Raw genomic sequence first — 19,024 nt, forward strand, 5'->3', positions numbered from 1 at the left:
TCAGCTTTGCAGAAAGCTTTTGAGACTATTCAGCCAAAGATAGCAGTGATGGACGCAAGAGTGAACATTTCTGCCTTCTCAGTCTTTTGGAACTTTTACCTGTGGCTTTTATTATCTTACAAGCACTAATTATATAAAGAGGAAAAAAGAACACAGAGGTTAGATGGCTTGCCTAACATTATATGAAAAGAGCTTGTTCCTGAATCATGGTTTTGACTCTAACTATTTTTATAAAGGCTATACACAGCAAGTTCTTCACCTTTGAAAGTTGTCTTTTTGGTCTCTCTTTTTAACTCCTCCAAAAATTGAACATAGAAAGTATTTCCAGATGGTTAAATGGGACGGTCGTGAGGCGTCTCTTGTCTGGCCAGGGATGTATTTTATTTAAAAAATAGACACCCCCGAGATTTTATTTTGCTAAGCATTTATGATTTGCCTTTGTATTTCTTTAACTGAGACCCAATGTGCTTTCCTGTGGCTTTATTACCAATTTCACTCAAGCCTAGTGCAATATCATAAAATGAGTATAGTTGAAGAAATATTCTTGCCTCCAAATCAGCCTTCTCTAAGTTCTGAGATTGTCCAGAGCTCACTGTAGAATGTGAAGTTGCTTTGCAAACACTGCAAGTGAAAATTCTGTGGTGCTTGGGATCTCGGGAGAAAGCATTGCCTCTCAAAGGGAAGTGAAATCCTTAAAAGAATTGACCACATCCTTGTTTATCATCAGTCTGGCCTGCTGGCCAACTTAGCAACAAAGGACTACAGTTAGCAAACCAAAGCTTTAATACTTCCTTTCTTCTTGTTTGCAAAGAGCAAGTGATTGGCTTTTCAGAGCCTTTCGGCCAAATTGTGGTTTCATTAAACAATTGGCCTGAGCCCTGAACCAGATCTGGAAGAGGAATCCATACAGTTTCTAAAGGCATGAGAGAAGGCTGAGCACACTTTCCTAATTCATCGTGTATGACATTAGATTTTGCAAATAATCTGCTCAAACATCATCACCCTTGACTCAAGCATGGTCCTGTCAGGTGGACAGGATTTTATGTTACTTCCATTTTGCACAGGTAGCACAAATAATCTTAGAAGCGTTGGAGTGACTTGTTCAGGTGACTTTGCCCGAACCCTGCCCCAAACCTGCTTTTCGTTGTGTGATGAAACTAGGGAGTCCTTTGACTACTACTCCTCAGCCTTCCCCCTGATGAATCAGTCAGGAAAAAAGGAACATTTGTGCTGTCGTGACATTTATCCGGTCCAAGTCTCCATGCCTCTCCAAAGTTAGATGATACTGGGACGTCCATCTGGGCATTTGGTGAGTTAGTCTGTTCTCTCTCAGAAGTTAGAGGGCCACAGGCAGCTGCCCTCCCTACAAGCACAGGATCTCACTGATCACCCTGAAACTTGAAAACCAAGTGGTGCCCTCGGAAGACGTATCCAGGGACCCATTGTGATTTGACTTTGCGCATGTTTATTTTCAGATTGTCATAGACCAAAATAATTCTTCCCAGCATCCCTCTGGTGGGAATAGTCACCCATTTTGTGTCCATGGTGTCTGTTTCCCTTATAAATTGGAAGTCTTTAGCTCTCAGGGGCTGTGTTACTATGCGCTCGACACTTTGCTTGCACTGCCTCATGGACTCGTCATAGGAACTCAGTAAGGCGACTGCCGCGTTCCCACTTTAGGGATGAGAAGGTAAAATACAGGGCTCGGTGGGGCTGTGGGGTAGGGCTTGCCGACCTCCGGATGCCGGCAGCCTTCGCGGCCTCTCTGGTCTGGAAGCCCCAGCACGTTGCGCACCGCCTAGCACCCAGAAGGCGCTCAGGAAGTGGTTTTTGAGTGTGTGAGTGAATAGATTTAACAAAACATTTTAAGTGTTGTAACCTAATTCTGAGATTACCATCTTAATTGGCTTCCATGTTCCTGGCACATCCTTGGGGAGTGAGTTTTAAAGAGGAAATATCATTTCATTGGAAAGGTATCCAGTGAAAACCCACCATTTTTATTCATTTCAAAGCAGTGCCAGGCAGAGAGGGCACTCTCGACCTGATCCTGCTGAGATAGTGGGTGACCGTCATTTCTGACCCGACCACTCCCACCATGGGCTTGACAAGGGTAGCAGGACGGAGGTGGCCCACGAGCTCCACTTCCCCACCCTGGACACAGTGCTGGGGCCCATGCCCATCTTCAAAGGCTTTCATTAGGCCAAGTGTAGCTAAAAAGCTTAGTGTGGCATTTAAATAATGCCGGCTTTATCCTTGAAAGCCAAAGTGGTGATTGTCCAATAAGAATGCACTTGTCAGGGGTGCCTGGGTGGCTCAGTCGGTTGAGCGTCCGACTTTGGCTCAGGTCATGATCTCACAGCTTGTGAGTTCGAGCCCTGCTCAGGCTCTGTGCTGACAGCTCAGGGCCTGGAGCCTGTTTCAGATTCTGTGTCCCCCTCTCTCTCCGCCCCCACCCACTCGCATTCTGTCTCTGTCTCTCTCAAAAATGAATAAACATTAAAAAAAAAAAAATTAAAAAAAAAAAGAATGCACTTGTCAGGATCAGGACTGTGAGCCAGGAGATACACCTGAAGTAATAATAACCTGGAGAGGAGGCTTCTCGGTGCCGTGTGTGTGTGTGTGTGTGTGTGTGTGTGTGTGACCTCAGGAATCCTGCAGAATTTACTGTGAGCAGTAGGGGAGATGCTCAAAGAACATTGACATCAGAATGGGTCATCTGGGTTCATCTCTTCTAGCCACTTAGGATTGTTTTTAAGTTTATTTATTACTTTTTTAGTGATCCTTATGCTCGATATGGGGGCTTAAACCCATGACTCTGAGATCAAGAGTCACACACTCCTCTGACTGAGTCAGCCAGGGCGTCCCCACCCACTTAGTTTTATAAATGAGGCGAGTGGTTGGGGGACCGGGCCTTTCTCATCCTTAAATATGAGTTTGCAGGTGCCATTCTACTTGGTAACTTTTACCCAGAGGGAGATTTCTTGCCTCTGTACACACGTGTGTCCGCACATGCACACAGACCTTCCCACACTTACAGCCCCAACCCCTTTATAGTCACGTGCTCAGAAAAATGTTCTCTTGTCCACATCCTTGGAAACAGATCTGTTGCCATAGGCAAATAAAGTGAATAAAGTCATTGCCAGGGCACTGTGCAATGGATTCAGTGAGCTAGATATTCTTAACCTCTTTGTCTCTGGTTGTTGTTTTTCTTTATTTTTTAGGAAAAGAAAATTTTTTTAAGTTTGTTTGTTTTGAGAGAGAGAGTGCACGCGCTCATGCGAGCAGGGGAGGGGCAGAGAGAGAACGAGAGAGAATCGCAAGCAGGCTCCACACTGTCAGCATGGAGCCTGATGCAGGGCTCGAACTCATGAACCACGAGATAATGACCTGAGCTGAAATCAAGAGTCAGACGCTTAACCGACTAAGCCACCCAGGCGCCCCTCTTTCTGTCTGGTTTTTGGGTGCTCAGTCCATGGTCTTCCTTGTGTCTACTCCCCCAGCAGGTGCAAGGTCATCCTTAGGCCTGTTAACTCGTGAAAAATGCTAATTCTTTGTATTTTACAGATATTTGTTCTGATGACAGCTTGCTAGTATATACACATTTCCACATTTTTCAAGCAGAGAGGGGAGTGTTTGGTCTTTTCTCAAATGGAAGGGGAAAGTGGTGGTTCTTCCTGGAATCTGTTGGTCAGCGTTTCCCAGTCCCAGCTCAACTGGATTTGGCAAGATAAGGGAGAGGGCAGACGTTTGCCCCTCCTAAACACTGGGGTAGCTGTGCCAACCTGAGTGCACACTGGAAACTCCCAGGGGTGGGGGCTTTAAAAAATACCAGTGCCTGCACCCCTCGCCCAGAGGTTCTTACTTCATCAGTCTGGGAAACAGCCTGTGTGTTATTAGGGTTTTTACAAGCTTCATAGACGATTCTAATGTGCAGATGTGACTGCCGAAGCCCTGCTGGAAAGCAAAGTTGAGTAAGCAGGCCATCTGAATTTGTAGGTACGAAGGCTATCTGCTGTTTTCCCGTTTTATAAATGCAAAAACAGTACCTTCTTTGCCTTTCTGTCTCCTTTGCTGGAGGAATATGTCCTGATTTAAAACAGATTCGACTGAAAACACAAAGCCTCGGCCAGAGAAAGTCAGCCAGCTTGTTTTCCCGCCCAGCTGCTCCCTCCCTCATTCAGCAGAGAGGAAGAGGAAGGGGCTCCTGGCTGGCCCAGTCAGCACCGTGCAACCCTTCATCTCGGGGTTGTGAGTTCCAGCCCCACGTTGGGTGTAGAGGTCACTTAAAAATAAAGTCTTCAAAAAAAGAGAGGAAGAGGAAGAAGCTGTCATTTGGAAGCTCCCGTTTCTGGGCAGCTGGAGAGGAGGACTGGGCACCCACGGTAATAACTACATAGTTTTACCAGGTCACGAGCAGCTAATTTCCTCTGCCTCTTCCACTTCTTTCAAAGGTTTCTACCGGTGAGAAAGCAAATTTTACTTAAATGTTTATGTAAAAAATTTAAAGTTAGAAATGAGGAAATGAAGGTTTTTGTGGGCCTTTTTTCCCCTCACGGTGTAGGGCAAGGTTACTTCTACTTAGGAGTTGTTTATTTGTGGGGGTTAAAAAAATAGTTTATGAATGTAGTAATCAGAAGGGAAAAAATGAGTGATGTTGATTTGGTCTTGTTTGTTTCATGCTCGTTGCTACTAGGTTTATTAGTGTTTGAAGAGAGTAGAAGGGGCTTTATAGGATCATTAGGTTTAGAAAGTGTCTTGTCTCTTCTCCTACATCATGGTAAGTTTTATTTTTTCTTCTTCTTTCCTGTTTAGGCTGTAGTTCTAAAGCTTGGTTCTGTCATTGCCCAGAATTATTATTCTCTTCTGTGTGTGTGTTTTATTACTATTATTTGCTTATGAAAATGCTATTACATTGCCCCTGGGAATTTCTTCTCCTTCAGAGAGGCAAATGTAGTTACTGTGATGCTGTTTTGAAGAAGCTTCTCCCTCTGCACATGTACATATCACAAAATACACATTTTCTAGTACACATGAAAACTTTTCTTAAAGAGAATCGTTTATAGATTTAAACACACACACACACATATGTATATCTACATATATCTACATATATATACATGTAGGTAGGTATATGTAGATATATATACATGATTAAGAAGTAAAATCAGGATTATCCAGAGTAATGATTAGTATTGGAGGTGCTTGACAGAGCTTTTTGAAATGTTAATACTTTCAAAAAGGATCAGTTTAGGACAGGTGTACATGTATGAGCTGAGGACTTTTGAACTCATTTCTGTTGTAAATGTGATTTTGCCTTTAGGGTTCGTGCTGGCTTTGTTTTTGGCGATATGATGCAGGCTTGGTGTTTTTCAGGAAAGCTGCTAGTGAAAAGGACAGAAAGCATTTTGTTCTTTTCCTCCCCTATTAAGAAATTTAATTCTCTTCAAGTCAACGCTCACTGAGTTGTGTCCTTTGAGCGCTTATAGAGTACATAGCCCTGTGCCTGTAGAAAAGGATTCCCTGTACTTAGTCACTGTTTGATTCTTGGAAACCATCTCACAGTGTTTTTAAAAAAAAATATGAGTTGAAGATTGTATAATTCTCAGGTACAAAAGTGAGTTTGAGTAGAAAGTTTTAATTTCGTAGAAGCTGCATGAATCCCCAAGGATCGGTAAGAGAGATTTTAATACTCTGAAAAAATAGTGCAGTGTAATGGAAAGATCACTAACCCAGAGTTACCCATGCACTGGCCAGGTCTCCTTGTACCAGTTGTGTAGACACGGTTTCTTTTTCTGTAAAAAAAAAAATAAGAAGTTGGAGGGCCCCCTTCATACAGATCCCAGGAAAGAGGCATCAACTCCACACTCCTAAAGCCTCCTCACTAAAATGACAGTAAAGAGTGCGTGCGTGCGTGTGTGTGTGTGTGTGTTGAATGGCATAAACCCCGAAGAATGAGGAGAACAAGAAGGGAGACCACAGCAAAAAATTTTGGAAGTTGGAAAGCAGACAGACCAGTGATAAAGGGCTCAAAAGACCCAAGAAAACTGACTGATAATGCGGCTGCAGGGAAAGCCGAAAACGACCCCAGAATCCCCCAGAAGCTCAGGAATTAGCAATATTAAGTACTTTTGCAGATAAGACTAGAAGTGGCAGCCTAGGTAAAGATAGATTGAAAGCTATTTAAAAAGCAGTCAGAAACCCAGATTCTCCCCTATCCTGGCAAAGAACTAGAGACTTGATAACCCTCAGAGGTGGTAAGACAGAGGCCCCTCCACTTGAGGGCACCTGGCTTGGCTTAGGTGCCCTATTCTCCTCGGTCCCAGTGTGCCTGTGGCAGGGACTGCACCATTCTGCCAGGAGGTTAGCAGAGTCCTCTAGGGACACCTGGCTGGCTCGGTTGGTAAGTGCGTGCAACGCTTGAGCTCAGGGTTGTGAGTTTGAGCCCCATGTTGGATATAGAGGTTCCTTTAAAAAAAATCTTTATAAAAGAATAGAGTTCTCTGGGGAATCTGATTGGACCAAGAAGAAAGCCCCTAAGGAACTGACGCTGGAGGCTTCCAAACCAGACTTCTTGCCACAACATTCTGCGACGCAGAAGCTCAGTCCAAGCCCTGCCAGGTAGCTGGTTAGTCCCCCCTGAAATACTAGCGGATAACCAAGGAAGACTGTGCTAGGAATCAAAACGGACAAGCAGCAGCAAATCAGGAGAAAACAGGCCATGCTGGGAGAAGAAAACTCAGAACACCTATCACATACGTTCTCCAGGGTGTGGGGAAAGGGATTGCAAACATGAAAAGAAGTATATTGTAAGAAATGGACATTCAGAAGTAAAAAGGACTTGTTAAAATAAAAAATAGCAGGAATGATAATTAAAAAGAAGGGTTGGGTAAAACGAGGAAACCTTTTAGAAGGCAGAGCAGAAAAGTGGCAAGATGGTGAGTTAGAAGAGTTGAGAGGGACACCCGGGGGGCTCAGTCGGTTAAGTGTCCAACTCCTGGTTTCAGCTCAGGTCTTGATGTCACAGGTCATGGGTTCAAGCCCTGCATCAGGCTCTGATCTGACAGGGCAGAGCCTGCTTGGAATTCTCTCTCTCCTTCTCTCTGTCCCTCCCCCACTCACACATGCTCTCTAAGTAAATAAATAAACATTAAAAGGCGGGGGGGGGGGGGTGCGGGGAGTGTCTGGGTGGCTCAGTCTGTTAAGCATCTGACTTCAGCTCAGGTCACGACCTTGCGGTCCATGAGTTCGAGCCCCGTGTCGGGCTCTGGGTTGATGGCTCGGAGCCGATTCTGTGTCTCCCTGTCTCTGTGCCCCTCCCCCGTTCATGCTCTGTCTCTGTCTCAAAAATAAATAAACGTTAAAAAAAAATTAAAAAAAAAATACTATTCTTCCTGCCCCCAAATTCTAGAACAGGAGGACATGAATTTCTACACGGTAAAGGTCCACCAAATGGTCAACACAGCGGGTGACCATAGACCCCAAAATAGAAATGTAACATTTCCTGACCCCAGAGGAAGTTCATCACACTCTGGGAAAGCAATTCCCGGTCACCTTTACAGGGACCCGGAATTGGAATGGCTCCAGGTTCCGCAGGAGGCGTGGAGTCGAGCACTTGCCTGGTTCTCCGGGAGGATTGTGTCCAGCCCGGAATTCTGTAAGCCCGGCCCGCCTATGGATCAAGGGAGAGAGACTAGAAACAGATGTACTTCCATTCCCCTGCTTAGGAAGCCAGAGGGAGATGTGTTCTAGCGAGAAAGAGGGAGAACTTGAGCCAAGGAAAAGTGAGGTTCCACACCTGCTGAGAGGGGAGGGGAGACCCCAGGACAGCATCTGCACAGCGGGCACAGCGGGGAGCCAGTCCAGACTGGTCGGAAGGTGCAGGACCTCTCTGGGATGACAGAGTTGAGGGAAGACGTGAGGCTTGTGAATGTCTTAAGTGGGAATGTGGTGGCAAAGGGCACGGTGTCGGCTTAGTCGTGACACCACATGAAACTAAGCAAACGGGTACCTGGTGGCTCGGTTGGTTGGGTGTCCGACTCTGGCTCAGGTCATGATCTCACGGTTCATGAGTTCGAGCCCCACACTGGCCTCCGTGCTGACAGTGCCTTTGTGAGTTCGAGCCCCAAGTCCAGCTCTGTGCTGACAGTGCGGAGCCTGCTTGGGATTCTCTCTCTCTCTCTCTCTCTCTCTCTCTCTGCCCCTCCCCCACTCACTTGCTCTCTCTGTCCCTCTCTTGAAATAAATAAACTTAAAAAAAAAAATAACAACTAAGCAAACAGAAACAGTCGCTCCAGGAAAAAATTATGCAGGAAAAGAAAAGGAATCCTAACCTTCCACATTTCTTAGCTACAAATAGTATCTGAGGAATAAATCCTTCCGTGTACATACTAAGGATTTTGTGAACCACAGTGATCATATATGTTGGGGGATGGGAGGGTGAAAGAGTGTGTGTGTCGTGGGGGCAGGGAGGGAAGAGAGCAAAACCCACAGACCTAAAACAGAAGCTCCTGGAACAGCTGTCCGTGGAAGTGAATACCACAGTAGTTGTCTGAAAGAAGTGAAAATAATTCCTGTAGAGAGTAAGACATGGGAGGGGGACACTGTTTCATTTCTTTCTTTTTTTTTTTTTTTAAATTATGTTCTAGAATTCTTTGCACACTGAGGTGCATATAAAACTGTAGTAACAATAAGAATAGAAACACCGGTTAGCATAAGATCGTCTGTTAACCTGTTTATTGATGTGTTCGCATTTTTAGCTGCGGTAAACAGCTAGCCCAGAGTCCCAATTCTGCAAAACAAAAAAATGCTGTCTAAGAAAAATACTTCTCTGGTAGCCCTCTGAGAATTGCAGAATTGAGGACATGTGCCTTTTTTTCTTACCTCTCTAGACTATCCTCTTGACTTGAACCACAGCGAAACCTTCCTACAAACCACAACGTTTCTTCCCGAAGACTTCACCTACTTTGCAAACCATACCTGCCCTGAGAGGCTCCCTTCCATGAGTGAGTAGAGCCACCCTGGCTTTGCAGACTGACGGGTCTTTTTATCTGATTAAAATAAGAGTGAGAGGCTTTTTTTTTCCCTAATGTTTTATTTTTGAGAGAGTGCAAGTGGGGGAGGGGCAGAGAGAGGGGGCTGCAGAGGATTGGACGATGTGGGGCTTGAACTCACGAACCGAGAGATCATGACCTGAGCAGAAGATGAATGTCTTGAGTTTGGGCATGATCACTCGGGATCACCGATCGGTGGTGGGGCCGTGCGTGGGTGCTCGCCTCGGGAGCCCTCAGAGAGGCTTCACGCACAGCCACTTTCCTCCTTCCTCTTTGAGACGTTCAGCTGCCATTCACTCAGTCTCAATTTCTTTCCACTCCATTGGCAGAGCCAAAGCTCTAAAGTCTTAACTTCTTGACTTACTGCTTTGCCCAGTAATAGTGATGAAGTGAAATACAGGGGGTTGCAAAGCAGAGGAAGGGCCTCCCAGCACTGTGAAAGATGGCAGTCAGCTGAAAAAGCATTGAACCTCCCTAGAGAGTGAAACCCTGGACATGGGGGGGAGGCTTCTGTCATTTTGTGGCCTCTTAATTCTTTTTCTCCCCCCCCCCCCCCTTTCTGTGTTCAGAGGGCCCAATAGACATAAACATGAGTGAAATCGCAATGGACGACATCCATGAAATCTTCTCCAAAGACCCAGCCATCAAGCTCGGAGGTCACTGGAAGCCTTCGGATTGCATGCCTCGATGGAAGGTAGGCTGTGAAGTCAGACCAGATGCCAGGAGGCCCACCTGGACTTGGCCATCATCCCAGGTCGCCGTGGGATTCACGGACCGTGATAATCTGTGCTTTGCACCCTACTGCCCGATGCAAAGTATCTGCAGTTCATGGAAACACTTTGGAGGCGTGGGTTTCCCTAAGGACAGGCTGCAGCCCCGGAAGTGTGTGTCGTCCGCATGGCTGAGCGGGACCCTTTGGTCTTCTTTATAGGCGTCTTGGCTAAGCAAGGAGGAGGGTTGGTAGGTCTCTTGGGCCATGTTAGCAAAAGCCATCTTCACAAATCCGGGGCTGCATGTGCCTCATTCGGCGTTGTTACTCTGAGCTTAGTGCGACCAAGAGCGGAGTTCTCCAGCCTGACACTGAGAATTTCTGGTTGTTTTTCTGCATGACTGTAGTTAGGAGGCATCAGCGTGTGGATCTGGCTCGTGACACCGGCCTAAGTCCAGTGTTTCAACAAGGGTTTATTCAAGTGCTGTTTCTGTGCCGGTTCTGCAAGGAACAAGGCAGATCTGGAATAGACGGGCATTTCCAGCCCATCACTGGGCGTGTGACCAGCACTAAGAGATGAGATAGATATGTGTATATCTATCTCAGAGTGCACTGCACGCTCTAAGGGGAAGTACTGTTTTGTGGAGCGTGTTTTAGTTGTACGCCTCTGTGTCCATGGACGTGTTTGTGGGACAGGTCTTGGTGGAGGATGAACGTCTTCCTCTGGGTTGTGGCCTAGAAAGAACTCACTCAGCAGGTGCACTGTGTACACAGCGTGGTGTGTGTGAGGACAAAGTCCCCTTACTTCCGAGGGTCCACCTGCCAACACAGCTGCTCCCTCAGCAGAGGCTGCGGACAAGGCAGCCTTCCAGAATAGCCCAAGAGCCGGTCCCCCGATTCCGCAGCAGCCTCGTGCCACAAAGCAGAAGTCGGGGGGACTCACGGGGCGGCTTCTCTCGCTGTGACCCTCTCCAGGTGGCGATCCTCATCCCCTTCCGGAACCGCCACGAGCACCTCCCAGTCCTGCTCAGACACCTGATTCCCATGCTCCAGCGCCAGCGTCTGCGGTTTGCGTTTTATGTGGTTGAACAGGCGAGTGGCCCTTCCTTCCCTCTTCTCTCTGTTCCGAGGCGGCAGTTTAGAGTCCACCTTTGGAGTGCAGAGCCAGCGAAACGGAAATCTGACGATCGAGCCACCCAGAGGTGAAAGGGAGAGCAGAGAGAGCAGTTTGGGTTTGAGGTGTCACTCGAGACGGGCAGACCCGAGTCCAGGGTGGAACTTTGTGTGCCCTTCAACAGAGGCTCCTTGTGTGGGGGTGGAGTCAGAGCTGCCTTGGGTGGTGTCTTCAGTCTCCAGACCCAGGAAATTCCCCTTAAGATAAGGATAAGGAGCCGTGAGTAGAAGTGGCTGTATTGTTCCTTCCTCCCTTAATGGGACTTCCAAATGCTGTTATGGGTCAAATGTCTGCCTTTAGGACAGTCTTGGGAGAGAGTCATCACCCCTCTCATTTCTAAGGAAATCGGGGCGAGATGTCAAGTGGCTTGTGAGGCAGTGATGAGCGTGCTGGCCCAGCCCCCAGGGGTCCCTCCCCGTCGGGTTCAGTAAGCGCTCCTTTAGGCAGGGCTGGGACAGCAAAGAGTTTGCTCCGGGAGCAAAAGAAAAATAAAGTTCTGCTTCTTTTAGGTCGGCACCCAGCCTTTTAATCGAGCCATGCTTTTCAACGTCGGTTTTCAAGAAGCAATGAAGGATCTGGACTGGGACTGTCTTATTTTTCATGATGTGGATCATATACCAGAAAGCGATCGGAACTACTATGGATGCGGGCAGATGCCGAGACACTTCGCAACCAAGTTGGACAAGTATATGTACCTGTGAGTATCACGTCCCCTGGAAGAGGTCAAATCTGAAAGGATGCTGAGAGATGCAAAGGTGGCCAAACCCAGTTAGCTCCACCCAGCACGCATCGGCTGGCGAAGGGATAAACAAAATGGAGCACAGCCACGGCATGGCACGCTATTCGGCAGCAAACAGGAAGGGAGTCCTGACACGCTGGCAGGTGGATGAACCCTGAAAGCATTGGTGCGAGGCAGGAGCTACTTACCAGAGGCCATGTGTTGGCCTGATTGTATTTCCATGACTTGCCCAGAATTCGGCAAAGCTGCAGACACAGAAAGGACAGTGATGGTTAGGGTTGAGGGGAGGAGGGGGAACGGAGAGTGGCCACTGATGGGTACAAGGCTTCTTTTTTGGGGTGATGAAAGGTGTTAGAATGGAGTGGGGTCGTGGTGGCACGACTCCGTGAATGTCCCAAAACGACGAAGTTGTGTACTTTAAATGCGTGAATTATATGGAACGCCAGTTATGTGTCAATAAAGCTGTTATGAAAAAACAATTAGAGAAGGATGCAGTTAGCTACGGAGGGCGACGTGCCTCAGCACAAGGAAACGGTTGCAGATGGGTCAGGACAGCAGTGCGGAGAGCGGTGTTTCACGTTGTGTGGTTCTCCGGTGAGATGGTGGCCTGTCCTGGGGACAAACCACCCTTGGACGCACAGATGACTGAAGCTGTACGTCTCCTTCCAGGCTTCCTTACACCGAGTTCTTTGGTGGAGTCAGCGGCTTAACGGTGGAACAGTTCCGGAAGATCAATGGCTTCCCAAACGCTTTCTGGGGTTGGGGTGGAGAAGATGATGACTTATGGAACAGGTACCCCCTTTTCCAGTTTCCGGTGCCTTCTAGAAACACTGCCTTAGGCTCCCCCAGACAAGCGCCACGCAGGAGGGATAGGGTGCAAGCCACGGAGGTAATGTGAAGTGTTCTAGCAGCCACGTTTAAAAAGGTTAAAAAAGAAAAAGACGGGAAATTAATTTCACTATTTTATTAATAAAATATGTTAACAGTGTATTTATCGTAATATATCAGAAATAATATCCTTCCAACATATAATCAGTATAAGATGTTGACAAGACCCTTCACATTCATCTTTTTTCCCCCGTCTAGCTTTGAAATCTGGTATTTATTTTACACTCCTGGCACATTTCACTGAAACCGCCCCAAACCAGAGGTCACATATTAGTGATGTGTACACATATTTATCCGTACCATCAGGTCAGGCTTGCGTTGTACAAGTTTGGGTGAACGGTGCTGTATTTGAGTACGTCAACTAGTCTTTTTACACAGTAAGTGAATAGTAACCTAGTAAGGAACAAAGAAGCAAAAGAATTTCTACCTTGTATCTGTTTACTTTCTAAATTGGCTTTAAAAAAGAAAGCTACGTGTTGCTTTTTAATTACAGAGCAATACTTGCCCGTAAAAATTCACATAATACAAAGGTGCATAAACCAGAGCGTAATTCTTAATCCCCCACCGCTATCCTATTTCATTCCTAGGAAGTAGCGATTTCGAACAGGCTGTTTCTTTCCCCACTTTTTTCTGTTCCTACGTAAATAACCCAGGCCCATCCCTTCTCCAACCACGTTAATACAGAGAGAGCCACTTCCTTAATTTTAGCAACGGCATGGTATGCCTTTACGTGGATACACGAGAATTTATTTTAATCCTCTCCCGTCGATGAACATTGTTGTTCGCAGTTTTGAATATCCTTGTTCACGTGTGCAGATATTTCTGTAGCTTAAATTCCTTCTTGTGGGACGGCAGAGTCAAGTAAGTTGCTCTTTTGAATGTGGATGGTAATCGCCAGGATTTTCTTCCAGAAGAGATTGCAGAAAGAGTCCAAGCCATGGTGCATCACCGTTCCATCACGGCCAACATTGGCTATAAACAACCTTTTACATTTCGCCACATTTCGGCCCTTCAGCAGCCGCGTGTGGCCCGGGGCTGCTGTACCGGACAGAGGAGCTCCAGAGAATTCTTTCTCAGTCTGAGAGATAAAAATGGCATCTCATCCTTTTAATTAATTCGGGTTTCTTAGGAACCCGGTGAGGATGAACAGCTTTGCCACAAACCTACTGGTTGACTGGTCCTTGAGTCCAGTCAAACTCCAATTCAGGACATCTGTCAGTTCTCCGCTGGCACTGTCCCCAGGTCAGCAGGAACCCCCTTGGGTGCAGGATCTGGGGCTGGTTCCCCCCAGTGTGCTGCACAATTCCAGGCACACAGTAGGCATCCTATATGTATTTATCAACTCAGAGTAAGAACACACTTTCTTGTATCAAAAGGAGAGTGTAATTTGGAGTCAAGAGGGGGATGTTGAAATAATATTCTCCCGCAGTGTTGACATATGAAGACAACCGTAAATTTTACACAGCTCTCCAAAGTCTGCCTCCATGCGTTCATAGTTTCTTACAGTCCCGTCAAGTTTCCAGTAAACCCAGCTTGCAAAATCCTATCTTTTTCATAGTAAGGATAAATAACCGAATACCTCCTTAAATGCTGCTGTCCCCATAGTGTTGTGAAGTTTTACATCTAGATCAGAGGATGTCCTGCAAATGAGTTGACCTCCGTGGCGACGGGGGAGTTGGGCAGAGTAATTAAGTTCACAACCAGGAAAGCACAGTGCAACTCTGACTTTCCTGACTTGCGTTATAGCAGGTGGTGGAAAGGAAAAGTGTTTTGTCCACCAGTGAGAAAAATATTTTTGATAGGATCCGAACAAGCCGGCCGAGAGGGCGTGTGCACTCACCCCCTGGGGGACGCTCACCGATGTACCTGTCCCTGGGGACCTGGCAGCACACCTCACTCTCGAGAATTTTAAATTTCTTTTCTTTCTCAAAATTTTTTTTTATTGTAGACCTCTTGTCTGCAACCACGCACTTGCCCAGAGGGTAGGCAATTGAATATTTAGGTGCAGAAGTTCTGTTGTTCACCTTGGGGTTTCTCAGCCTCGGCATAGATGTGGACACCTGCACTGCTAGATCATTTGGTCTAAAAGCCCGTTCTCTTTGTCTCGGACAGAGTACAGAACGCAGGCTACTCCGTGAGCCGGCCAGAAGGCGACACCGGGAAATACAAATCTATTCCTCATCACCATCGAGGAGAAGTCCAGTTTCTTGGAAGGTTGGTGCAATGTGTTTATCCTTCTCACAAATACCCTCTGTACTTTGCATTTGCAGATGTCCCAGAGCATGTGGCAACCCTTTGTCTTCCTCCCCACCTCCTCTCTAAGGTCCGGTTCTGGTGGCTGTTGAATAGTTCCTGGAGAGATGTTCATTTACCCGTGAGGCAGGCGCTTGTGTGAAATCAGATTATCGGTGCAAAACTTGATCATAGATCTTTTAAGGAAATCGGTCACTTGGCAGCTTAAGCTTCATGGTCTCTTCTGTAGTCTTCAGGGAGTTGGAGACAAATCCACTCCCGTTAAAGGTCTCTGTGTAACCTACACCCACACCACAGAGCAGACTGGCGCCCTTCCTGCGAGCTCCGGTTCCGGAAGGGTGGCCCCTGAAATTCCGTTTGTACTTGCTTTGTTATCACCTTTGCTTCTGATAAGAAGCTTCCATACTGGACTGATTGGGGCATATAGATGGAGGGACATCTCTGCCTTTCCAGGAGTAGCTTTTTGTCTCGTTAACTGGGAGGAGGCCTGTTCTCTGGACCATCAGTTCTCGCTGCATGCATTCTGTTGTCATGGGAGCAGGAAGGCACCGAATGCCGACCCTGACCTTCTCATCTGATGGATTTTTAGTATCTTACCTGCCACTCCCCTGCCCCCTGCCCTTACCTTCGGCAAGTCATTTAACATCATGAGCCCTGGCTTCTTCATTTGCTACGGGGCAGGTACGTTAACTGAAATGATGTCATAAGGAAAGCACCTGGCGTGAAGTAGGAGGTGTTTCCCGTAATAACATCTGGCCTGGAGCAGCTGCACGGGTGGGCCAGTCACCCGCCAGGGGACGCTGCCCTGGGTTGTGTCCCCTCCCGTGTCTGCCCCGCCCCATCCCCTGCCAGGAGGGGGTTAGCCCCTCGCTCAGAGCCACCCCTCTGTTCTCTGCTTCAACAGGTATGCTCTGCTGAGGAAGTCCAAAGAACGGCAAGGGCTGGACGGCCTCAACAACTTGAACTACTTTGCAAACATCACATACGACGCCTTGTATAAAAACATTACTGTCAACTTGACGCCCGAGCTGGCTCAGGTGAGCGAGTACTGAGAGGAGGAGAGGATGTATGTGCTTTACCCGCCGCCACCCAGAAGGCAGCCTGGTGTGAGGTCTGGGGGCTCCACACAGGAAGAGAGTAGAAATACAGTGTCTGATGAAGGATCACAGGGTTCGAGGGGGAAAAAAAAATGTGAACAGTGTCCACGCACAAAACGCCTTCACTGTGGCTTGGGAACTCCCTTCATGAGGACTGGCTTTCTATCTTCACAAGACGACGTCTGTCCTGCTGCTCTGCTCCCCCGGTCTCCTGCCCCAGCGTCCCGTCTCAGCCAGGATCTCTCCACCCGGAACTGAGATCCGCCGTGGTCCCACCGCCGAGCCCGTTCCTACGAATGGCCTTTGGAGCAAAGAGGCAGCCCCACCCCAGGGCAGCGCAAATGAAACTCCACACACCATTCTTCTCCATCTCTGGTGTTCTCTTCGGTTTCATTTTTTTAAAAGGAAAAAAATAGATACATAAATTACCTGCTTTGGGTGGGGATTGAGGGTGGGGGGGGAGGGCTCGGGGAAGATAAATAGACCTATAACAATCACTTCTTGAAGAAGTATAATTGTAAATAAGCCATGTAAAATGCCTTTTTTAAATTTAATTTTATAGCTGGCTCCAATTCGAACCGAGGATTTCTACATTAGCTCACTTATTTGGTTGGCAAATGCAGGAACTCCGTTAAAAACGCAGGGGAAGTGGAAGAATGTCCCCTCCCAAATTGCTGTCACTTTGGAAGGGAGAGGATGCAGGGCATGTCACCTACAGAACGAGCCGGTCCAGTCTGTCACTGGTAGCTAACTCCTGCCCCCTCCCATCCTCCTCTTCCGAAAGTCTTTGCTCTTGACTTCTGCTGTGGACGCGCTCTCCCGAGTTGGGCACGCACGCCCTCATCCAGCCGCCTGCTGAACAGGAGCCCTCGGGGGCCCCCCTGTGCACACGCCCCTGGATTTCTGGACTCTAGTGTTTATCCTTTCATCACTGAGAGAGGTGGGGATGGGGTGGGGTGGATGGGTTTTCTGCCTCTTTTCTCCTCCTTTTTTTTTCTTTGTTTTTGTTTTTTTGTTTTTGCTCTTGTGGAACTTGGCCACAATTCCTGAAATCTGTGCCTAAATTACTAACTAGCTTCAGTGATTCCTCTGAATATTTCCCTGTTTGGGTTTCTGGAAAGATTGTTTGTCAACATTATGAACTAGTACATAGAAATAATGAGCGATGGAATGAAGAATTCAGCTGGGGAGCAGGTGACACTTGTGTGCCGTGGGTTAGCTAGGGTCCTGGTTAGCCCCGATCAGAGCTTTGCAAAGCAGACTAATAAAGCTCCAGGATGCAAGGACCCAAGCCCATGCGCTGTGTTCACACCCCATGCACTTCTTGAAGTTAGATTCCAAATTGCCCTCGAAGTTGTGCCTCTCTGTTTTTCCCTGAGCCAAATCCCTCAAGTTAGAGTTCCTGTTGGCTTCTGCAGGACGCCGACAAATGCCAGTCTTTTTCCTCTCCTTTTCCATAAAACATATTTATATATCGTGATTAGGAGTACTTCCTGAAAAGTACTTCATATTTTTTTTAATTGCCTTGTTTGCCTTCAACTTCCTTAATTTTCATGGTTTACATGAACGTGTGTGTAGGGGGTATATTTGTGTATTCGCGTGCGGGTTGGGGGTTTTCTCCGTTGCATGTGTTGGTTCCATGGACTTATGACCCCCACAAGCTGTGGGAGTGATTGGCCGGGCCTTGTTTTTTGTTCTTGCTTTTTTGTTCTTTTGAAGAATAGAATGGTATATATAGAAAATAGCATTACAAAGCTCTTATCAGCTCATATGAGAAGGCAGGTTGTTGCCCTTGAAAATGCTGGTAAGTTGTATCCTAGGTTTTAAAAGAATGTTGAGCATCTCATGCTTTGAAAGACCTTCACGGGGCAACATCACACCCAGGAGCTCACTTGGTTTTCCTCCCCTCCCCCAGGCCTGTGTGCTGGCCTTGACGCTTCTGGTCCTTCTCCTGTCCTCCTCGTCACTGAAGGCCGTGAGCCGCTTTCAGTGGGACACAACTATATGATGTCATTTGGAAGAATTTGCTGGGATACACCGATCCTTGGTTAAGGACGATGTGTGTGTACCCAGCAGTGTCGTAAAATGGTCTCGTTCGAAGCTTTTCATGAACGTCTTTGCCACCGAGAACAAAATGTTGGCAAGAGGTGAAACACCTGATTTTGAAAAGAAAATGCTGATTTGAGGACAAGAGGAAAGGTCTCTTTTCACTGCTTGAAGTAAGGTCACTGAAACTGTCTTTGCGATCACATGTGAGTTTGTTCTCTTAGTGTGAAATCGCTTTGCCCGTGTGCCGCTGAGTCATTTACCCACCAAGTTGGGAGTGTCGTGCGGAAATATAAAAGGCAAAATATACAACCAGGCCCGTGAGCTGTTAATGGTGTAAGAGTCTCATGTTAAAAAAAAAAGAAAAAAAAAAAAAAAAAGAACAATAAGAACCAAATGTGACCTTGTGAGTATTTTGGCAGCTGAAATTCTTTAAGGCTACTGACGGGCGACCCCTTAAATCAGTCTCGTCTTTGATTGCTGCGTGCAGGGAAAGGTTTCTCGTTTCACGCGGTTTTTCTGGGGGGGAGGAGTTATTGCAAAAATACTTCTTTTGACATTACAGGGACTGTTTTGTTGCAGCTCCTTTGCCACAGACATTAATAGCTGAGCAGCAGCCACATGTACTGATCGTGTCCACTCACCATTGACGATGGCATTGAACGTAGCTAGCTAGCACCCTTCCATCACTACATTTTTTTTTTTTTTTGAGCTTGCTCTTATGTTTTAAGAGGTGCCAGGGGTACATTTTTGCACTGAAATCTAAAGATGTTTTAAAAACACTTTTCACAGAAATAGTCCTTTGTCATTACATTATTTACTCATGTGTTTGTACATTTTTGTATGTTAATTTATGAATGATTTTTTCAGTAAAAAATACATATTCAAGAACCAAACCTTGGTGGTCATCTGTCTTTACCTAGAACCGTTTGGCTCCTCGGGGGCCTTTCTTCTCCTTTTCTCATGGGAGCTCAGCTCCTGTGTGCTCCTTCAAGCAGCTTGACTTCCACACGCTGCTCCGCCGGCCTCTGGGTACTCCCGAGAGAAAACCTGCCCGCCCGACACCAG

General features: G+C 46.9%; 1 protein-coding gene across 9 annotated transcripts in view; it reads left to right on the forward strand.

The window, feature by feature from the left end:
- B4GALT5 (beta-1,4-galactosyltransferase 5) overlaps positions 1-18,553 on the forward strand; it is a 75,479-nt gene extending 56,926 nt beyond the window's left edge. For 8 of the 9 annotated variants that reach the window (XM_042980183.1, XM_042980184.1, XM_042980186.1 and 5 more), the window contains 7 exons: positions 8,889-9,002; positions 9,620-9,744; positions 10,735-10,851; positions 11,443-11,630; positions 12,342-12,464; positions 14,673-14,774; positions 15,718-18,553. In XM_042980183.1, the coding sequence (XP_042836117.1) occupies positions 8,889-9,002; positions 9,620-9,744; positions 10,735-10,851; positions 11,443-11,630; positions 12,342-12,464; positions 14,673-14,774; positions 15,718-15,865 (917 nt within the window). In that variant the 3' untranslated portion in view covers positions 15,866-18,553. The remainder of the gene's footprint in view (positions 1-8,888; positions 9,003-9,619; positions 9,745-10,734; positions 10,852-11,442; positions 11,631-12,341; positions 12,465-14,672; positions 14,775-15,717) is intronic. The other variant, XM_042980187.1, reaches the window with a different exon arrangement.
- The last annotated feature ends 471 nt before the right edge of the window (positions 18,554-19,024 follow it).

This window comes from Panthera tigris, chromosome A3 (genome assembly GCF_018350195.1).
Source record: "Panthera tigris isolate Pti1 chromosome A3, P.tigris_Pti1_mat1.1, whole genome shotgun sequence".
Classification (NCBI taxonomy): Eukaryota; Metazoa; Chordata; class Mammalia; order Carnivora; family Felidae; genus Panthera; species Panthera tigris.